At 52.7% G+C, this 16,401-nt stretch overlaps 2 protein-coding genes and 1 long non-coding RNA gene across 3 annotated transcripts in view; 2 read left to right on the top strand and 1 right to left on the bottom strand.

The window, feature by feature from the left end:
* The window catches only part of LOC309558055 (TGF-beta receptor type-2-like), a 50,996-nt gene extending 49,325 nt beyond the window's left edge, over nucleotides 1–1,671 (top strand). The window contains exon 6 of the mRNA XM_082260982.1: nucleotides 1,478–1,671. Coding sequence (XP_082117108.1) covers nucleotides 1,478–1,606 — 129 coding nt within the window. The 3' untranslated portion in view covers nucleotides 1,607–1,671. The remainder of the gene's footprint in view (nucleotides 1–1,477) is intronic.
* LOC309558134 overlaps nucleotides 1–16,401 on the top strand; it is a 437,057-nt gene that overhangs the window by 273,285 nt on the left and 147,371 nt on the right. The window lies entirely within an intron of this gene.
* Nucleotides 7,481–16,401, bottom strand: part of OSBPL11 (oxysterol binding protein like 11) — a 51,602-nt gene continuing 42,681 nt past the window's right edge. The window contains exons 9-13 of the mRNA XM_082260516.1: nucleotides 16,101–16,398; nucleotides 14,635–14,821; nucleotides 12,252–12,434; nucleotides 11,007–11,160; nucleotides 7,481–8,624 (exon numbers count right to left, since the gene is read on the bottom strand). Coding sequence (XP_082116642.1) covers nucleotides 8,568–8,624; nucleotides 11,007–11,160; nucleotides 12,252–12,434; nucleotides 14,635–14,821; nucleotides 16,101–16,398 — 879 coding nt within the window. The 3' untranslated portion in view covers nucleotides 7,481–8,567. The remainder of the gene's footprint in view (nucleotides 8,625–11,006; nucleotides 11,161–12,251; nucleotides 12,435–14,634; nucleotides 14,822–16,100; nucleotides 16,399–16,401) is intronic.

Here is a 16,401-nt window from a genome sequence, read left to right as displayed (position 1 = left end):
AATGTACAGGTGAGGAGGAGACTATGGACCATTTTTTGCTTCGTTGCCCTTTTAACATAGAGGTATACAAACAGGTTGGGCGGGCCCTCTGTGTTCCTTTCCTCTCCAGGCTGGGTTATGCTGAGTGGGTGTACGGAGCATTAAATACTGGTGGGGGCTTTTGTTTGGATACACTTTTTTTAGTTAGTTTAGTAGTCCGTTATTATACCTGGAACGCACGGTGTCAGGTCACCCTTCAGCGTAAAATCCTTCCTGTTCAGGTGGTGGTGTGTGACATTCTGCATGAGGTGGGGAAGATTCGGGCGCTTGAGAGAGACAAGTGGGGTCAGAGGGCTTGGCTGAAGGCGTGGAGGGGTTTCAAGCCTCCCTGACTGCCAGGAGTCTCTTTCCCGGGTGTGGCTTTCTGTCTCTTATCACCCTAGATTTTTTCTTAATGCTCAGTTTTTGATAAATGGCTGTATACATAGGTGATGGGTTGTGCCTCTTAGGCCCTCTCTGCTGCTTTATGTAAATAGTTTTCTAAAAATGTTGGAAGTGGATTATGTATATATTGTATATATTCTGCACATGGATGTGTATTCCTTTGTTTTCTGTTGGAATATTGTACTATAGTTATGTTTTTTACTTTTGTATAAAATATGTTGCTTGATTCTTTTCAATAAAAGATCAATAGTGCCCCATCATTGGTGTCAGTGGGAGGAATAGTGCCCTATCATTGGTGTCAGTGGAAGAAATAGTGCCCCATCATTGGTGTCAGTGGGAGGAATAGTGCCCCGTCATTGGTGTCAGTGGGAGGAATAGTGCCTCATCAGTGGTGTCAGTAGGAGGAATAGTGCCCCATCATTGGTGTCAGTGGGAGGAATAGTGCCTCGTCATTGGTGTAAGTGGGACAAATAGTGCCCCATCATTGGTATCAGTGGGAGAAATAGTGCCCCATCGTTGGTGTCAGTGGGAGAAATGGTGCCCGTGGGAGGAATGCTGCCCCATCATTGATGTCAGTGGGGGGAATAGTGCCCCATCGTTGGTGTCAGTGGGAGGAATTGTGCCCCATCGTTGGTGTTACTGGGAGGAATAGTGCCCCATCATTGGTGTCAGTGGGAGGAATAGTGCCCCATCATTGGTATCAGTGGGAGGAATAGTGCCTCATCATTGGTGTCAGTGGGAGGAATAGTGCCCCATCATTGGTGTCAGTGGGAGGAATAGTGCCCCATCATTGGTGTCAGTGGGAGGAATAGTGCCCCATCATTGGTGTCAGTGGGAGGAATAGGGCCCCATCATTGGTGTCAGTGGGAGGAATAGTGCCCCATCATTGGTGTCAGTGGGAATAGTGTCCAACTTTGTGTTTCTTTTGTATTTTATTGTTCATACATTAAAAAATAAAAACATAAATAAATACATTAAAAAATGTCTTCATTCCAGCTCTATGCTCAGAAAGCCATCATGTTCTGCTGTTACTATTCTGGTTTTCTTCTTCCAGGGAATGGAAATTCTGTGCGACACAATCACAGAGTGCTGGGACCATGACCCGGAGGCCCGGCTGACGGCGCACTGCGTGGTCGAACGCTTTCACTTAATGGAAGAAATTGGCCGCAATGGCATCAGCTGAGTAACTTTGTATCCTATCAGGACAACCCAATTCAGTGGTGACCTGAGCGCGGCCATGTTGGTTCATGACCCTCAGTAAAATTATCCAGGGATGCCGGAAACTTCCATCCCACGTGTGGATATACAGAGGGGGATCAGAAGGTAAACGACTGGGAGGAGCTTCCTGTGCAACATTCTGATCTACAATCATAACGGACAATCTGACCAATGAGAGGCACAGAGACAATTCTTACCCCGGAATCAGCACAACAAAGATGGGGGAAGGAATCAGGCCCTGGAGAGGATGCTGGGAATTCTAACTCCAAGTTGCACTATTAGAAATAAATAATTTGTAAATATATTAAATTTCACGTCTTCTATAAACTGAGTTGGCAGATGATTTTGACATGGAAAGTCTACAATGATGGCTTCCCACCCTAGTAGAGACCTACTACTTACCCCCCCCCCCCCCGCCCGAGATGTACTCCTCAGTCACATGTGCCAGGAAGTCATTGACCAGATCAAACCATAATGAGGCGCTGGCTGTGACTTATCGATAAATAATCAGGTTATTGGGGGAGGTGCAGTGGCTTTGATAAATCTGCTCTCATCAACAGCTGGGCGCCCTCTGGGAAGATCCACATGTGGGAAGTCTGAGAGTCAGGTGAAGGGTCTAAAAATCCAAAATCCTTTAATGTAGAGTGATTTATAACAGGAGAACGAGAAACAGCCCATGCATTTCAGGGGATCATAACACAACCTTCCTTCCTCAGGGCTGAGGTGGTAAATGGTTAGGACGACTCAGAATTGGCTTTAGAAGTGTTTTGCCACCAAATTAGAACCTTCACATAATAAATAATCTTGGTATTGGGCCAATTTTGAGTCCTCCCTGAGTGCGACATGAGCCCCTGAAAAGCATGGGCTGTTTCCTGTTATAAATTAATCTCTACATTAAAGGACTTTGGGCTAATCCCTGAAGAAGGGGAAGTTTATTGAGCCCTGAAACATGCTGGATGTTTCCTTTATATGGATTACTATCATTAATATAGGAGCTTGGACTCTTAAACCCCTTTCTGGTGCTCTCAGACTTTATACAGAGCTGAGGGTTGAAGGGGCAGAACTGGGGCTGATCTGAGGTGTGAAGGGGCAGAAATTGGGGTGATTTGAGGGTTGATGGTACAGGAATTGGGGATGATCTGAGGGGTGAAGGGGCAGGAATTGGGGATGATCTGAGGGTTGATGGTATAGGAATTGGGGTGAAGGGAGAGGAATTAGGGTGATGGTACAGGAATTGGGGTTGATGGTACAGGAATTGGGGATGATCTGAGGGGTGAAGGGGCAGGAATTGGGGATGATCTGAGGGGTGAAGGGGCAGGAATTGGGGTGATCTGAAGGGTGATGGTGGAGGAATTCAAGCTGATCTGAGGGGTGATGGTGCAGGAACTAGAGCTGATCTGAGGGTTGAAGGTGCAGGAATTGGGGTGATCTGAGGGGTGAAGGTGTAGGAATTGGGACTGATCTGAGGGGGGAAGGGGCAGGAATTGGGGTGATCTGAGGGGTGATGGTGCAGGAACTAGAGCTGATCTGAGGGGTTAAGGGGCAGGAATTGGGGCTGATCTGAGGGGTGAAGGAGCAGGAATTGGGGTGATCTGAGGGACGATAGTACAGGAATTGGGGTGATCTGAGGGGTGATGGTGCAGGAACTGGAGCTGATCTGAGAGATGAAGGGGCAGGAACTGAAGGGATCTGAGGGGTGAAGGTACAGGAATCTGAGCTGATCTGAGGGGTGAAGGTACAGGAACCGGAGATGATTTGAAGGGTGATGGGGAAGGAATTTGGGGGATCTGAGAGGTGAATGGGCAGGAATTTGGGTTAATATGAGGGGTGAAGGTTCAGGAATTGGGGGGATCTGAAGGGTAAAGTGGCAGGAATTTGGGTGATCTGAGGTGTGAAGGGGCACTAATCAGAGGTGATCTGAGGTGTGAAGGAATAGGAGCTGAGGGGTGAAGGTACAGGAATCTGGGTTGATCTAAAGTGTGATGGTGCAGGAATTGGGGTGATCTGAGAGGTGATGGTGCAGGAACTGGAGCCGATATGAGGAGTGAAGGGACAGGAATTGGGCATGATCTGAGGGGTGATGGCGTAAGAATTAGGGTTGATCCGAGGGGTGAGGGGGCAGGAATCGGAGGTGATCTGAGTGGTAAAGGTACAGGAGCTGATCTGAGAGGTGAAGTTACAGGAACTGGAGATGATTTGAGGGGTGATGGGGAAGGAATTGGGGCTGATCTGAGGGGTGATGGTGCAGGAACTGGGGCTGATCTGAGGGGTGAAGGTGAAGGAATTGGGGCTGATCTGAGGGGTGAAGGAGCAGCAATTGGGGGGATCTGAGGGGTGAAGGTGCAGAAATTGGGGCTGATCTGAGGGGTGAAGGGGCAGAAATCTAATCTCATCTGAGGGGTGAAGTTACAGTAACTGGAGATGTTTTGAGGAGTGGATGGGCAAGAATTTGGGTTGATCTGAGGGGTGAAGGTGCAGGAATTGGGATGATCTGAGGGGTGAAGGTGCAGGAATTGGGGGGGATCTGAGGGGGTAAATGGGCAGGAAATGGAGGTGTTCTAAAGGGTGAATGGGCAGGAATTGGGGGATCTAAGGGTGAAGGGGAAGAAACTGGGCCTGATCAGACGGGTGAAGGGTAAGGAATTGGAGGTGATCTGAGGTGTGGAAGGTGCAGGAATTGGGGCTGATCTTAGGGGGGGGGGGGGGGGGAGGAGTAGGAACTGGAGCTGACCCAAAGGGGTGCAGGGGCAGGAATTGGGCAAGATCTGAGGTGTGATGGTGCAGAAATCTGAGCTGATCTGAGGAGTGAAGTTCAGGAACTGGAGATGATTTGAGGGGTGATGGGGAAGGAATTGGGGGGGATCTGAGGGGTGAATGGGCAGAAATTTGGCTTGATCTGAGGGGTGAAGGAATTGGGGGGATCTGAGGGGTGAAGGTGCAGAAATTGGGGGGATCTGAGAAGTGAAAGTGGAGGAATTGGGGCTGATCTGAGGGGGTGAATGGGCAGGAATTGGAGGTGTTCTAAAGGGTGAAGGGGTGGGAATTGGGGGGATCAAAGGGTGAAGGGGAAGAAACTGGGCCTGATCAGACGGGTGAAGGGTAAGGAATTGGAGGTGATCTGAGGTGTTGAAGGTGCAGGAACTGGAGCTAAACTGAGGGGTGAAGGTGCAGGAATTGGGGCTGATCTGAGCGGTGAAGGGGCAGGAATTGGGGCTGATCTGAGGGGTGAAGGGGCAGGAATTGGGGCTGATCTGAGGGGTGAAGGGGCAGGAATTGGGGCTGATCTGAGGGGTGAAGGTGCAGGAATTCGGGCTGATCTGAGGGGTGAAGGTGCAGGAACTAGAGCTGATCTGAGGGGTGACGGTGCAGAAATTGGGGGGATCTGAGAGGTGAAAGTGGAGGAATTGGGGCTGATCTGAGGGGGTGAATGGGCAGGAATTGGAGGTGTTCTAAAGGGTGAAGGGGCGGGAATTGGGGGGAATCAAAGGGTGAAGGGGAAGAAACTGGGCCTGATCAGACGAGTGAAGGGTAAGGAATTGGACTGAGCTGAGGTGTGAAGAGGCAGGAATTGGGCTGATCTGAGGGGTGAAGAGGCTGGAACTGGGGTAATCTGAGGTGTGAAGGGGCAGGAATTGGGGCTGATCTTGGGGGGGGGGGGGGAGAGTAGGAACTGGGGCTGATCTAAAGGGGTGAAGGTGCAGGAATTGGGCAAGAGCGCTGAGGTGTGATGGTGCAGGAGGTGCAGGAATTGGGGTGATCTGAGAGGTGATGGCGCAGGAATTGGGGCTGACCTGAGGGGTGAAGGGGCAGGAATTGGGGCTAATCTGAGTGAAGGTGCAGGAATTGGGGTGATCTCAGGTGTGAAGGTGCAGGACCTGGAGCTGATCTGAGGGGTGAAGGTGCAGGAATTGGGGGGGATCTGAGGGGTGAAGGTGCAGGAATTAGGGCTGATCTGAGGGGGTGAATGGGCAGGAATTGGAGGTGATCTAAAGGGTGAAGGGGCGGGAATTGGGGGGATCGAAGGGTGAAGGGGAAGAAACCGGGCCTGATCAGACAGGTGAAGGGAAGGAATTGGAGGTGATCTGAGGTGTGGAAGGTGCAGGAACTGGAGGCTAAGCTGAGGGGTGAAGGTGCAGGAATTGGGGAAATCTGAAGGGTGAAGTGGCAGGAATTGGACTGATCTGAGGTGTGAAGGGACAGGAATTGGGGCTGATCTTGGGGGGGAGGTGGTGAGAGTAGGAACTGGGGCTGATCTAAAGGGGTGAAGGTGCAGGAATTGGGGCTGACCTGAGGGGTGAAGGTGCAGGAATTGGGGCTAATCTGAGTGAAGGTGCAGGAATTGGGGTGATCTGAGGTGTGAAGGTGCAGGAATTGGGACGATCTGAGGTGTGAAGAGGCAGTAATTGTGGCTGATCTTGAAGGGGGGGGGGGGCACAGGAACTGGGGCTCATCCGAGGGATGAAGGTGCAGGAATTAGGCAAGATCTGAGGTGTGATGATGCAGGAATTGGGGTGATCTAAGAGGTAATGGCGCAGGAATTGGGGCTGATCTGAGGGGTGAAGGGGCAGGAATTGGGGGGGGGATCTGAGGGGTGAAGGGGCAAGATCTGGAGGTGATCTGAAGTGTGGAAGGTGCAGGAACTGGAGCTAAGCTGAGGGTTGAAGGGGCAAGAATTGGGGAAATCTGGAGGAAGTGACAGGAATAGGGGTTGATCTGAGGGGTGAAGGTTCAGGAATTGGAGGTGATCTGAAGGGTAAAGGGGCAGGAATTTGGTGGGGATCTGAGGGTGAAGGTGCAGGAATTGGGGGGGATCTGAGGGTGATGGTGCAGGAATTGGGGGGGATCTGAGGGTGATGGTGCAGGAATTGGGGGGGGAGATCTGAGGAGTGATGGTGCAGGAATTGGGGGGGATCTGAGGAGTGAAGGGACAGGAATTGGGCATGATCTGAGGGTTGATGGTGAAAGAATTGGGGTTGATCCGAGGGGTGAAGAGGCCGTAACTGGAGCTGATCTGAGAGGAGAAGGAGCAGGAATTGGGGCTGATCTGAGAGGTGAAGGTGCAGGAACTGGAGCTGATCTGAGGGGTGAAGGGGCAGGGATTTGGGGGGGGGGGGGGATATGAGGGGTGAAGGAGCAGGAATTCGGGCTGATCTGAGGGGTGAAGGAGCAGGGATTTGGGGGGGGGGGGATCTGAGGGGTGAAGGGACAGGATTTCGGGCTGATCTGAGAGGTGAAGGATTTGAGGGGTGTGGGGGTTGGGGATCTGAGGGGTGAAGGAGCGGGGATTTGGGGGGGGGGGCGGGGGGGGTAATCTGAGGGGTTAAGGGTCAGGATTTTGGGCTGATCTGAGAGGTGAAGGAGCAGGATTTGAGGGGTGGGGGGGTGGGGATCTGAGGGGTGAAGGAGCGGGGATTTGGGGGGGGGGGCGGGGGGGGGGTAATCTGAGGGGTGAAGGGACAGGATTTTGGGCTGATCTGAGAGGTGAAGGAGCAGGATTTGAGGGGGGGGGGTGGGGTTGTGATCTGAGGGGTGAAGGTGCATGAGTTGGGGTGATCATTAAAACACTATCCAGCTGCAGTGTGGATTGTTCACTGGCACGTTGGTTGTCTAAGGTCAGTAAATTGTCCGGTTGATTGGAGAGGGTTGGTGATCGAAGTCTTAGACCTTTAGAACTAGAAGATTGATTACGGGATTCCTTGGAGATGAAAAGGAGGAGAATGGTTGCTATGAACAGAAGGAAAACTGTTTGAAATGTGGGGAAAGCGCCATGATTCCCATGTCCCCGCCCCCTCCCGCCCCCACTCTGTTGCTGCGCAGTGATGTACAAATGACACTCGGGTGACAATTTACATTTTATTTTCTATTCTCCCTGCAGCACACGGTAGAAGTCTTATCAGTGCAGATCCCAGCATGTGCGCAGAACAGACACCCCGCCCCCTGCGCACACATCAGTCGCTAAGAGGGAGAGGCCGCCGCGGGGGCGTTACCATATCACCACAGTAAGAACAGACAGCCGCAGTTTATCCACACTGATTGGAAGACGGCATTCAGAAAGATTAAGGCACCACGCATGGGACATTTAGAGTTCCTGTACATGAGAGTCCGCTGAGCGCGCGTCACCACCGCCAGCAATACAAAAACGTTACTGGAGCGGAGATCTGACATTACCTGATTCAGATTGAATTGTGTGCAGTGGGAATGAGATCTCAGTCTTTGCTTCCTGTCAGATGACGGAAATTTTCGCAGGATCCCCGTTGCTCTCCGGCCATCAGACAGGAAGAGGGCCGGGATGCAGCAGGGGAAGGGTTAATCGGATTGTGTCTTCCCCCGATGCTCTGTCACTCGCATCAAATCCGTTTAGTAGAATTTCAATTAAAAAAGAAAAAAAAAAAAAAAAAGGTTAGGGGCGTTCGGTGAGTCCATAGCGCACCCTTTCCCTGCCGGAGGGTCCACAGGCACCGTGTGTGTGGGGGAAGGGAGGATTGGGTTAAGCCAGCATGATGTCAAAAAAACAATCCAAAACAAAAGCAGATTGTCAGTCCCGTCCCGTGTGGGAAGTTCGGCTCCGATCTGCAGCTGCAACCCATTTCCTGCCGGGCCGCCAACAATCTGAAGGCTTTATATTGGGGGAGGGGGAGAGACCTCGCGGGCCCCCGGTGCCGCCTTTCATCCTTCCCTCGGCATGCCAGCGACGGGGAAAATTAAAATCACAACACTGAAATGAATACTGCATGAGAGGCGGGGTCACAGGGGGTCAGATCTGTGGATTTCGCAGAATAAGATACATTTATACAGGAAGATGAAGGGGTGACACCGCTCCCGTCCACGGCGAAGGATCGCCCCCGTCTGCACACCCGACGCCCAATGGCAGCTCATAGCCGGGTTTTGTTCTCTGGGCACTTTGTCCATCCAGAAGGGCTCAGTGTTTACAGGCCGGAAATTGAGGTTTTCCACAGCGGTTTGTTATAGATCCAACCGTCACCCTGCCAGGAAAGAGAACCCGTCATTATAATGTGGAAGGATCAACCAACTATAAGTCCTGTATAGGGGGATCTGACCTTCCTGGGTACCCCTCTGTCCTGTATAGGAGAATCTGACCTTCCAGTGTACCCCCTCTGTCCTGTATAGGGGGATCTGACCTTCCCTGGTACCCCTCTGTCCTGTATAGGGGGATCTGACCTTCCCGGGTACCCCTCTGTCCTGTATAGGGGGATCTGACCTTCCCGGGTACCCCTCTGTCCTGTATAGGGGGGGATCTGATCTTCCTGGGTACCCCTCTGTCCTGTATAGGAGGATCTGACCTTCCCTGGTACCCCTCTGATCTTCCCGGGTACACCCCTTTGTCCTGTATAGGGGGATCCGACCTTCCCGGGTACCCACCTGTCCTGTATAGGAGGATCCGACCTTCCCGGGTACCCCTCTGTCCTGTATAGGAGGATCTGACCTTCCCAGGTACCCCTTTGTTTTGTATAGGGGGATCCGACCTTCCTGGGTACCCCTTTGTCCTGTATAGGGGGATCCAACCTTCCTGGGTACCCCTTTGTCCTGTATAGGGGGTTCCGACCTTCCCGGGTACCCTTCTATCCTGTATAGGGGCATCTGACCTTCCTGGGTACTCCTCTGTCCTGTTTAGGGAGATCTGACCTTCCCGGGTACCCCTTTGTCCTGTATAGGGGGAGCTGACCTTCCCATGTACCCATCTGTCCGTTATAGGGGGACCTGAGCTTCCCGGGTACCCCTCTGTCCTGTACAGGGGGATCTGACCTTCCCAGGTACCCCTCTGTCCTGTATAGAGGGATCTGACCTTCCCGGGTACCCCCCTGTCCTGTATAGGAGGATCTGACCTTCCCGGGTACCCCTTTGTCTTGTATAGGGGGATCCGACCTTCCCGGGTACACACCTTAGTCCTGTATAGGGGGATCCGACCTTCCTGGGTACCCCTCTGTCCTGTATAGGGGGATCCGACCTTCCTGGGTACCCCTCTGTCCTGTATAGGGGGATCCAACCTTCCCGGGTACCCTTCTGTCCTGTATAGGGAGATCTGACCTTCCCGGGTACCCCTTTGTCCTGTATAGGGGGAGCTGACCTTCCCATGTACCCATCTGTCCTTAATAGGGGGACCTTAGCTTCCCGGGTACCCCTCTGTCCTGTACAGGGGGACCTGACCTTAACGGGTATCCCTCTGTCCTGTATAGGGGCATCTGACCTTACCGGGGACCCCTCTGTCCTGTATAGGGGGATCTGACATTCCCAGGTACCCCTCTGTCCTGTATAGGGGGATCTGACCTTCCCGGGTACCCCTCTGTCCTGTATAGGGGGATCTGACCTTTCCGGGTACCCCTCTGTCCTATATAAGGGATCTAACCTTCCCGGGTACCCCTCTGTGCTGTAAAGGGGGATCTGAACTGTATAGGGGGATCTGACCTTCCCGGGTACTCCTCTGTCCTGTATAGGGGATCTGTTTTTCTCGGGTACCTATCTGTCCTGTATAGGGGGATCTGACCTTATCGGGAACTCCTCTGTCCTGTATAGGGGATCTGACTTTCCCAGGTACCCCTTTGTCCTGTATAAAGAGATGCGACATTCCTGGATATCCCTCTGTCCTGTATAATGGGATCCAACCTTCCCGGGTACCCTTTTGTCCTGTACAGAAGGATCTGACCTTCCCGGGTACCCCTCTGTCCTGTATAGGGGGTTCGGACCTTCCCAGGTACCCCTCTGTCCTGTTCAGGGAAATCTGACCTTCCCGGGTACCCCTCTGTCCTGTATAAGAGATGCGACATTCCTGGATATCCCTCTGTCCTGTATAGGGGGGATATGACCTTCCTGGGTACCCCTCTGTCCTGTATAGGGGGATCTGATCTTCCTGAGTACCCCTATGTCCTGTGTTTTGTACCCATCTGTCCGTTATAGGGGGACCTGAGCTTCCCGGGTACCCCTCTGTCCTGTACAGGGGGATATGACCTTCGCAGGTACCCCTCTGTCCTGTATAGTGGGATCTGACCTTCCTGAGTACCCCTATGTCCTGTATGGTGGAATGTGACCTTCCCGGGTACCCCTCTGTCCTTCATAGGGGAATCTGCCCTTCCCGGGTACCCCTCTGTCCTTTATAGGGGGATCCGACCTTCCCGGGTACACCCCTCTGTCCTGTTCTGCTCGCCTAGATGGTCAAGGCAGAAGTGGGAGCGGGTATCTGTCAAGGCATGGTAAAAGTCAGTAATAGGGAAAAGATCAGCTGCTGGGAGATCGCCGGGGATAGAGCGTCGCCCTCTGCCTGCCTGCCTTTTTTTGGGGCACAGCTTCTACAGTACAGGTCCTCTAAGTCAGTGGATTCTCAGCTATACATCGTAGTGTTGCCTGCGTACCTCTTTTGAGAAATATTTGGTCATCCATGGAGTCTCAGTCTCCATCCGATGTCGCTCCTCTGCTCTCTGACGCTCCTCTAGCGATCTCTTGTGTTCTGTTGCTTGCTCAATGTTTTTTGCCATCAGAGCGTCGGTAACGTGAGCCCAAAGCCGCCTTCACATGTCAGAAAGGAGAGTTCATGTGAAGCAAAAATTCAATATAAAAAAAAAAAAAGAACTTCAGGTGACAGTTCAGCACCAATGGAGAAATTCCAGAACCACAGATAAATGACGACCCCCCCCCCCCCTCTTCCCGATTACTGGAGGGATAGGCATACAGGGAATAAATAGGACGAACGGACAGTTCAGCTTCCTGTAGCTTTAAAATACACTCCCTGGCTACTTTATTAGGTACACCTTGCCAGTATCGGGTTGGACCCCCTCTGCCTTCATTCTTCGTGGCTTAGATACAACAAGGTATTGGAAACATTCTTCAGAGATTTTGGTCCATAGTGACATGATAGCTTTACTTCCCCCTCCCCCCTGACAGCACTTGCCCCCCCTTCACGTCACATCTCCTATCCCCACCAGTAATTGCCACCCTTCACATCACCAACCCCCCACCACAGCACTTGCTCCCTTTTTACATCTCCCCCCCACACATCACTCTCCCACCCCAATAATATGCTCTGCCCCCCTTCAAATCAACCCCCCCTTCCCACACACACAGCACTGCCCCCTTCATGTCAACCCCTCTCCCGCCCCCCCCCCTTTTACTCTCCTACCTTACACAGAGCGGAAGGCAGGATAGCAATGGACAGAGGGCGGGAGGCACAGCAGCACTGGATGCAGGGTGGGGGAGGGAGCTGCCGGGGTTGACTTTTCATATTAAAAAGCTGGTGATTAGTTAATCTGACGGCCTTTGCGTCCTAGCAACCAATCCCCTGCTAGGTAATCTGGAAAGTTAACTCATGCAGCTCCCGCCCTACATCCAGTGCTGCTGTTCCTCCGGCCCCCTGCCCTCCGTTCATTGCTATCCTGCCTTGAGAATGCCAGGGGCGGAAGCCAAGTGGAAAGAATCGACTTCTAAATAGTGTGCCTGCAGGTCTGTATGGGATAGTGGCTCGGTCCGGATCTGGACCGCGGGCCGCCATTTGGTGATGCCTGCACTACATAGCGCTGCCAGCTGAGACACACGACAGGTTCACTTTACCGATCAGGAAGAGATCACACTGTACACACGTGCCGGCCCTCCCCCCTTCTCACCTGGACTCGAACAGCCCCTGCTTCTCCACAGGACGGACCCTCTTCCTGGTCACCGGCAGCTTCATCAGGTCCACGGTTTTGATCTCCCCGTTGCTGTAGGTGAACTCCAAGATGCTGTTCCACTCGCCCTGAATCTTACACACCACGGTGTTGGTAGCGTTGTGCTTCACCTCGCCCGTTACCCTGAGGAAACACAATCTCATTATTTGTCCGAGGAGATCATCAAAAGTTGAAAGTTCACCCTGCGTATATTCTGCCTTCCCTGGTCACCCAGGAAAAGGGTGGGGCAACCTGCTGCGGCCCTCCAGCTGTTGCAGAGCTGTAAGTCCAATCATGCTTCTGCCTCTAGGAACCATGATTGTAACGGTCATTCTTGCAATTAATTCATGGTAAATGTAATTCCCCCAATGGCTTGAGGCCGCAGGGGGCCCTCTCCTGAGACAAATGATGCTGGATGTCCTCCAGCCAGGAAATGAGGCAAGCTCTATCTGACTTGCTGCAGCTTCTAATGCACATTGTGAGAAGCTCACAGTGTGCAGTGAAATCAGAGGAAGCCATTTCAGTCCAGGAGAGGAGCCGTTACACCTGTGCACAACTGAGGGGTGGGGGGGCCTGAGGGAGGATTCAAGGACCGATGTCAACGGGCAGTTTGTTCACATTAGAAATGCTTGTCTTCCAACTAAAGCCAATTTAAATGTAAAGTAGTGAGCGTCAGGAGGTCAACTGTAGGTCATTCATATGTACCTGCCAATGAGCTGCCATTGAAGTGGTTATAAAGGCTTAGACCCCTTTCACACAGGCGGACCCTTCAGATCCGCCTGTCAGTTTTTTTTGGCGGATCTGAACGGTCCCCCCATGCATCCCTATGGGGCATCGGATGTCAGCGGAGACATGTCCACTGACATCCGACCCGATCCCTCAAATCTGGACGGATGGAAACCCTATTTTCTATCCGTCCAGCGTAACGGATGGGATCGGATGAGAATGGACCGACGGTCCGTTCCCATCCAATTCCCCCATAGAGATGTATGGGGCTCTGACATCAGTGTCTCCGCACACAGTGCGGAGAACAGCTGTCATTCTCCTGCTCAGCGGGGGATCGGCGGATCGATCCCCCACTGAGATAAACGGAGTCCTCCGACGGAGCGGAGTGTGTGAAAGAGCCCTTAAGTTTTTTCTTTACCTTCATGCATTCTATGTGTGCAGCAGCAAAACTTACCTGACCCCCATCTCGAGCCAGCGATGTGCAGGAAAGCCTCGGTTCACCCGAGTCCTCATCGGCTGAGACAGCAGTGGAAGTCTTTGGCTCCCATTACTGTCAATCACAGTCAATGGGCCAATAAGGAGAAAGCAGGCGCGGTGGCGAAGTCGCGCTCCGTGTGCGAATTGACACACACAGCAGTTTCTCAAATGCAATTTTTGCTTTTTAAAAAACAAAAGTTATCCCAATTTGTATAATGTGAAAGATGAAGTTACACCGAGTAAATAGATACCCAACATGTCACGCTTTACCATTGTGTCTGCCCGTGGAATAGCGGCAAAACTACGGTGCTTAAAATTCTCCATAGGTGACGCTTTAAACGCCTTCATAGGCTACCAGTTTAGAGTTGCACAGGAGGTCTGGTGCTAGAATTATTGCTCTTGCACTGACGTTCGCGACAATACCCAACATGTGTGGTGCAATCAGCGTTTACATATGCATGTGGGAGTAACGTACTTGCGCGTAAGCACAATGGGACAAACTATTGTTTTTTACATTTTTTTTTTCCGATTAACTTTATTGCTACTACGAGGGATGAACAACATCCCTTGTGACAGCATGGGCTGTGACAGGTCCTCTTTATGGAGAGGACCCCAAATCTCTCCTCTGACCTCCCGTGCAGCCGATCAGACACAGATTGGCCTCTCTGCGGTGGGAAGGTAGAGCCCGGGAAAGGCGGCAACGGCCGTGGGAGGGGGGTGGGACCCAATTCTGCCATCCGCAGAAGTGATCGAGTGGTTAGTTAGCCACTCAAATCACTTCTGCCTTACAGGGAATCGCCGGCTGAAGAGATACATACCAGGATGATGCCTGTAGATGCACCCACCATCCCGGTATACCTACTGAAACTCGAGGACGCTACAGGCGGGAAGTGGTTAAATAGATTTCAAAAGGAATAGCAGAAACAATGTAACAGCCAAACTCATTTATCTAGAGACAAAATATAATAGAAATCTGCTTAAACTGACTGCAACCAATCAGCTTCCCTCTTTCCAGATACCAGGCAGGAAAGGAGACACCTGATTGGTTGGTCAAAGGTAAACAGAGACTGTTCATCTTTCATCTGCTCAATATGGCAGGCAGGAAACAATACGGTCTGAGGTTTTGGTTCAGGGGGGGTACCTGTGAAGTTTGCCTCCATAGAACGGTTTGGTGTGGAAGGTGATGGCCGCCGAGTAACCAGTCTTGGCGCAGTTGACGTTTACCTTCCCACCCAGCTCCACCCAAGGCACGGTAAGGATGGAGCGGGCGTAGGCACAAGGCAGGGTGAAGGTGTACTCTTCTTCATGGTCCAGGAGGTGGAGGACGCCTAGGAGGACGAGAACACGGGATTAACACATCACTGCATGTGATGCCCTATATAAAGAGAGCAGCGCCCCCCCTCTCACCCAACGAGGGTTTGTAACTATCTAGCTGGGTCTAAACCTGACCACTAAGCTGCCAACCACACTGAAATATATAAAAGTCTAAATGTTGTTTTAAAATGTTTAATTGGCACCAATCGTCTGCTTGCTGTAAGTCTTAAATCTACAGGAAAGAACAATGCTGTATTCTGACTGCTGACCATAACAATCCCTGTTATCCTTCCACTTATTTATTTTAACAACAGATGATGAGGATGGGGAGCCCCTGGGCCAACGATAGGGAGCCCATGGGACGACGGAGGGGAGCCCATGGGACGACGGAGGGGAGCCCATGGGACGACGGAGGGGAGCCCCTGGGACGACGGAGGGGAGCCCCTGGGACGACGGAGGGGAGCCCCTGGGACGACGGAGGGGAGCCCCTGGGACGACGGAGGGGAGCCCATGGGCCGATGGAGGGGAGCCCATGGGCCGACGATGGGGAGCCCATGGGCTGATGATGGGGAGCCCCTGGGCTGAAGATAAGGGGGGTGGTCACAGTTTAGCTGAGGATGGGGGGGTTGCGACTTAGTTGAGGATGGGGGGGTGACCACCTAGGCTGCGGACAGGTGGGGGGAGTTAGTGTTGCGCCTGGGCTGACGACGAGGACAGGAGGGGTGGAATTGGGCACCTGGGCTGACAGGGGCGTGCTCGGCTGGGGGGCCCATGTGGCAGGGCAGTGGTCGCGCCTGGGCTGAGGGGGATGGGCAGTGGAAGGGTGTGCCTGGGCTGAGGATAGGGGGGCCATGGGTGTCGTGACTGGGATGAGGACTGGGGGCGCACGCTGAGGCTGAGGACAAGGGGGGGCATGAGTGTCGAGCCTGGGCTGAGGACACGAGGGCGCGCACCCGGGCTGATGAGGGGTGCACCCGGGCTGAGGACAGTGGGGGTGCGATCTGGAGGCCTGCCTGGACTGGGGGTGGGTGCCTAGGCTGACGACGGCGGGGGGTATGCCTTGGCTGGGAATGAATGATGGGGGGGGGGTTCCTCAGCTGAAGACGGTGGGGCATGCCTCAGCTGAGAATAGGGGTGTGGTGCCTGGGGTAAGTATGGAGCATCTCGGGGTAAATAGCAGCTCCCATCAGAGGCATGGAGTGATTATTGGGACTGTTGCGTAACATCCCTATCCTGAGCCTTGGTTTCATATATGGTTACATTATGGTGGGTGGAGCTGTGTGTGAGATTCACCTTCTCCGATCATGGTCACCCCGATGGACATCCCCATGAACTTGCTCTTGGTCCAGACGTGCGTGTTGACGCACATGTTGCGTTCAGGGCACTCCGCGTAGAAGCCAGAGACGGGAGGGTGGTGGGAGACCTGCTCAGCCACAAACCTGACCGTATAGAAGTCCTTGTTCTCGTTTTCGGTCTCCTCCTGAGATGATGAGTTCACTTCCGGTGTCTCTGAAGGTTTGGGGGTCTGGAGAGAATCACTGGGGACCTTCCAGGAGCAGTGGAAGGTCTCCCCAATAATGGGGTTATATGGCTT

This window comes from Pelophylax lessonae (assembly GCF_965119305.1).
Source record: "Pelophylax lessonae genome assembly, chromosome: 6".
Lineage (NCBI taxonomy): Eukaryota > Metazoa > Chordata > Amphibia > Anura > Ranidae > Pelophylax > Pelophylax lessonae.
The sequence above is the reverse complement of the archived record's forward strand: the minus strand, read 5'-3'. Positions and strand labels throughout refer to the sequence as shown.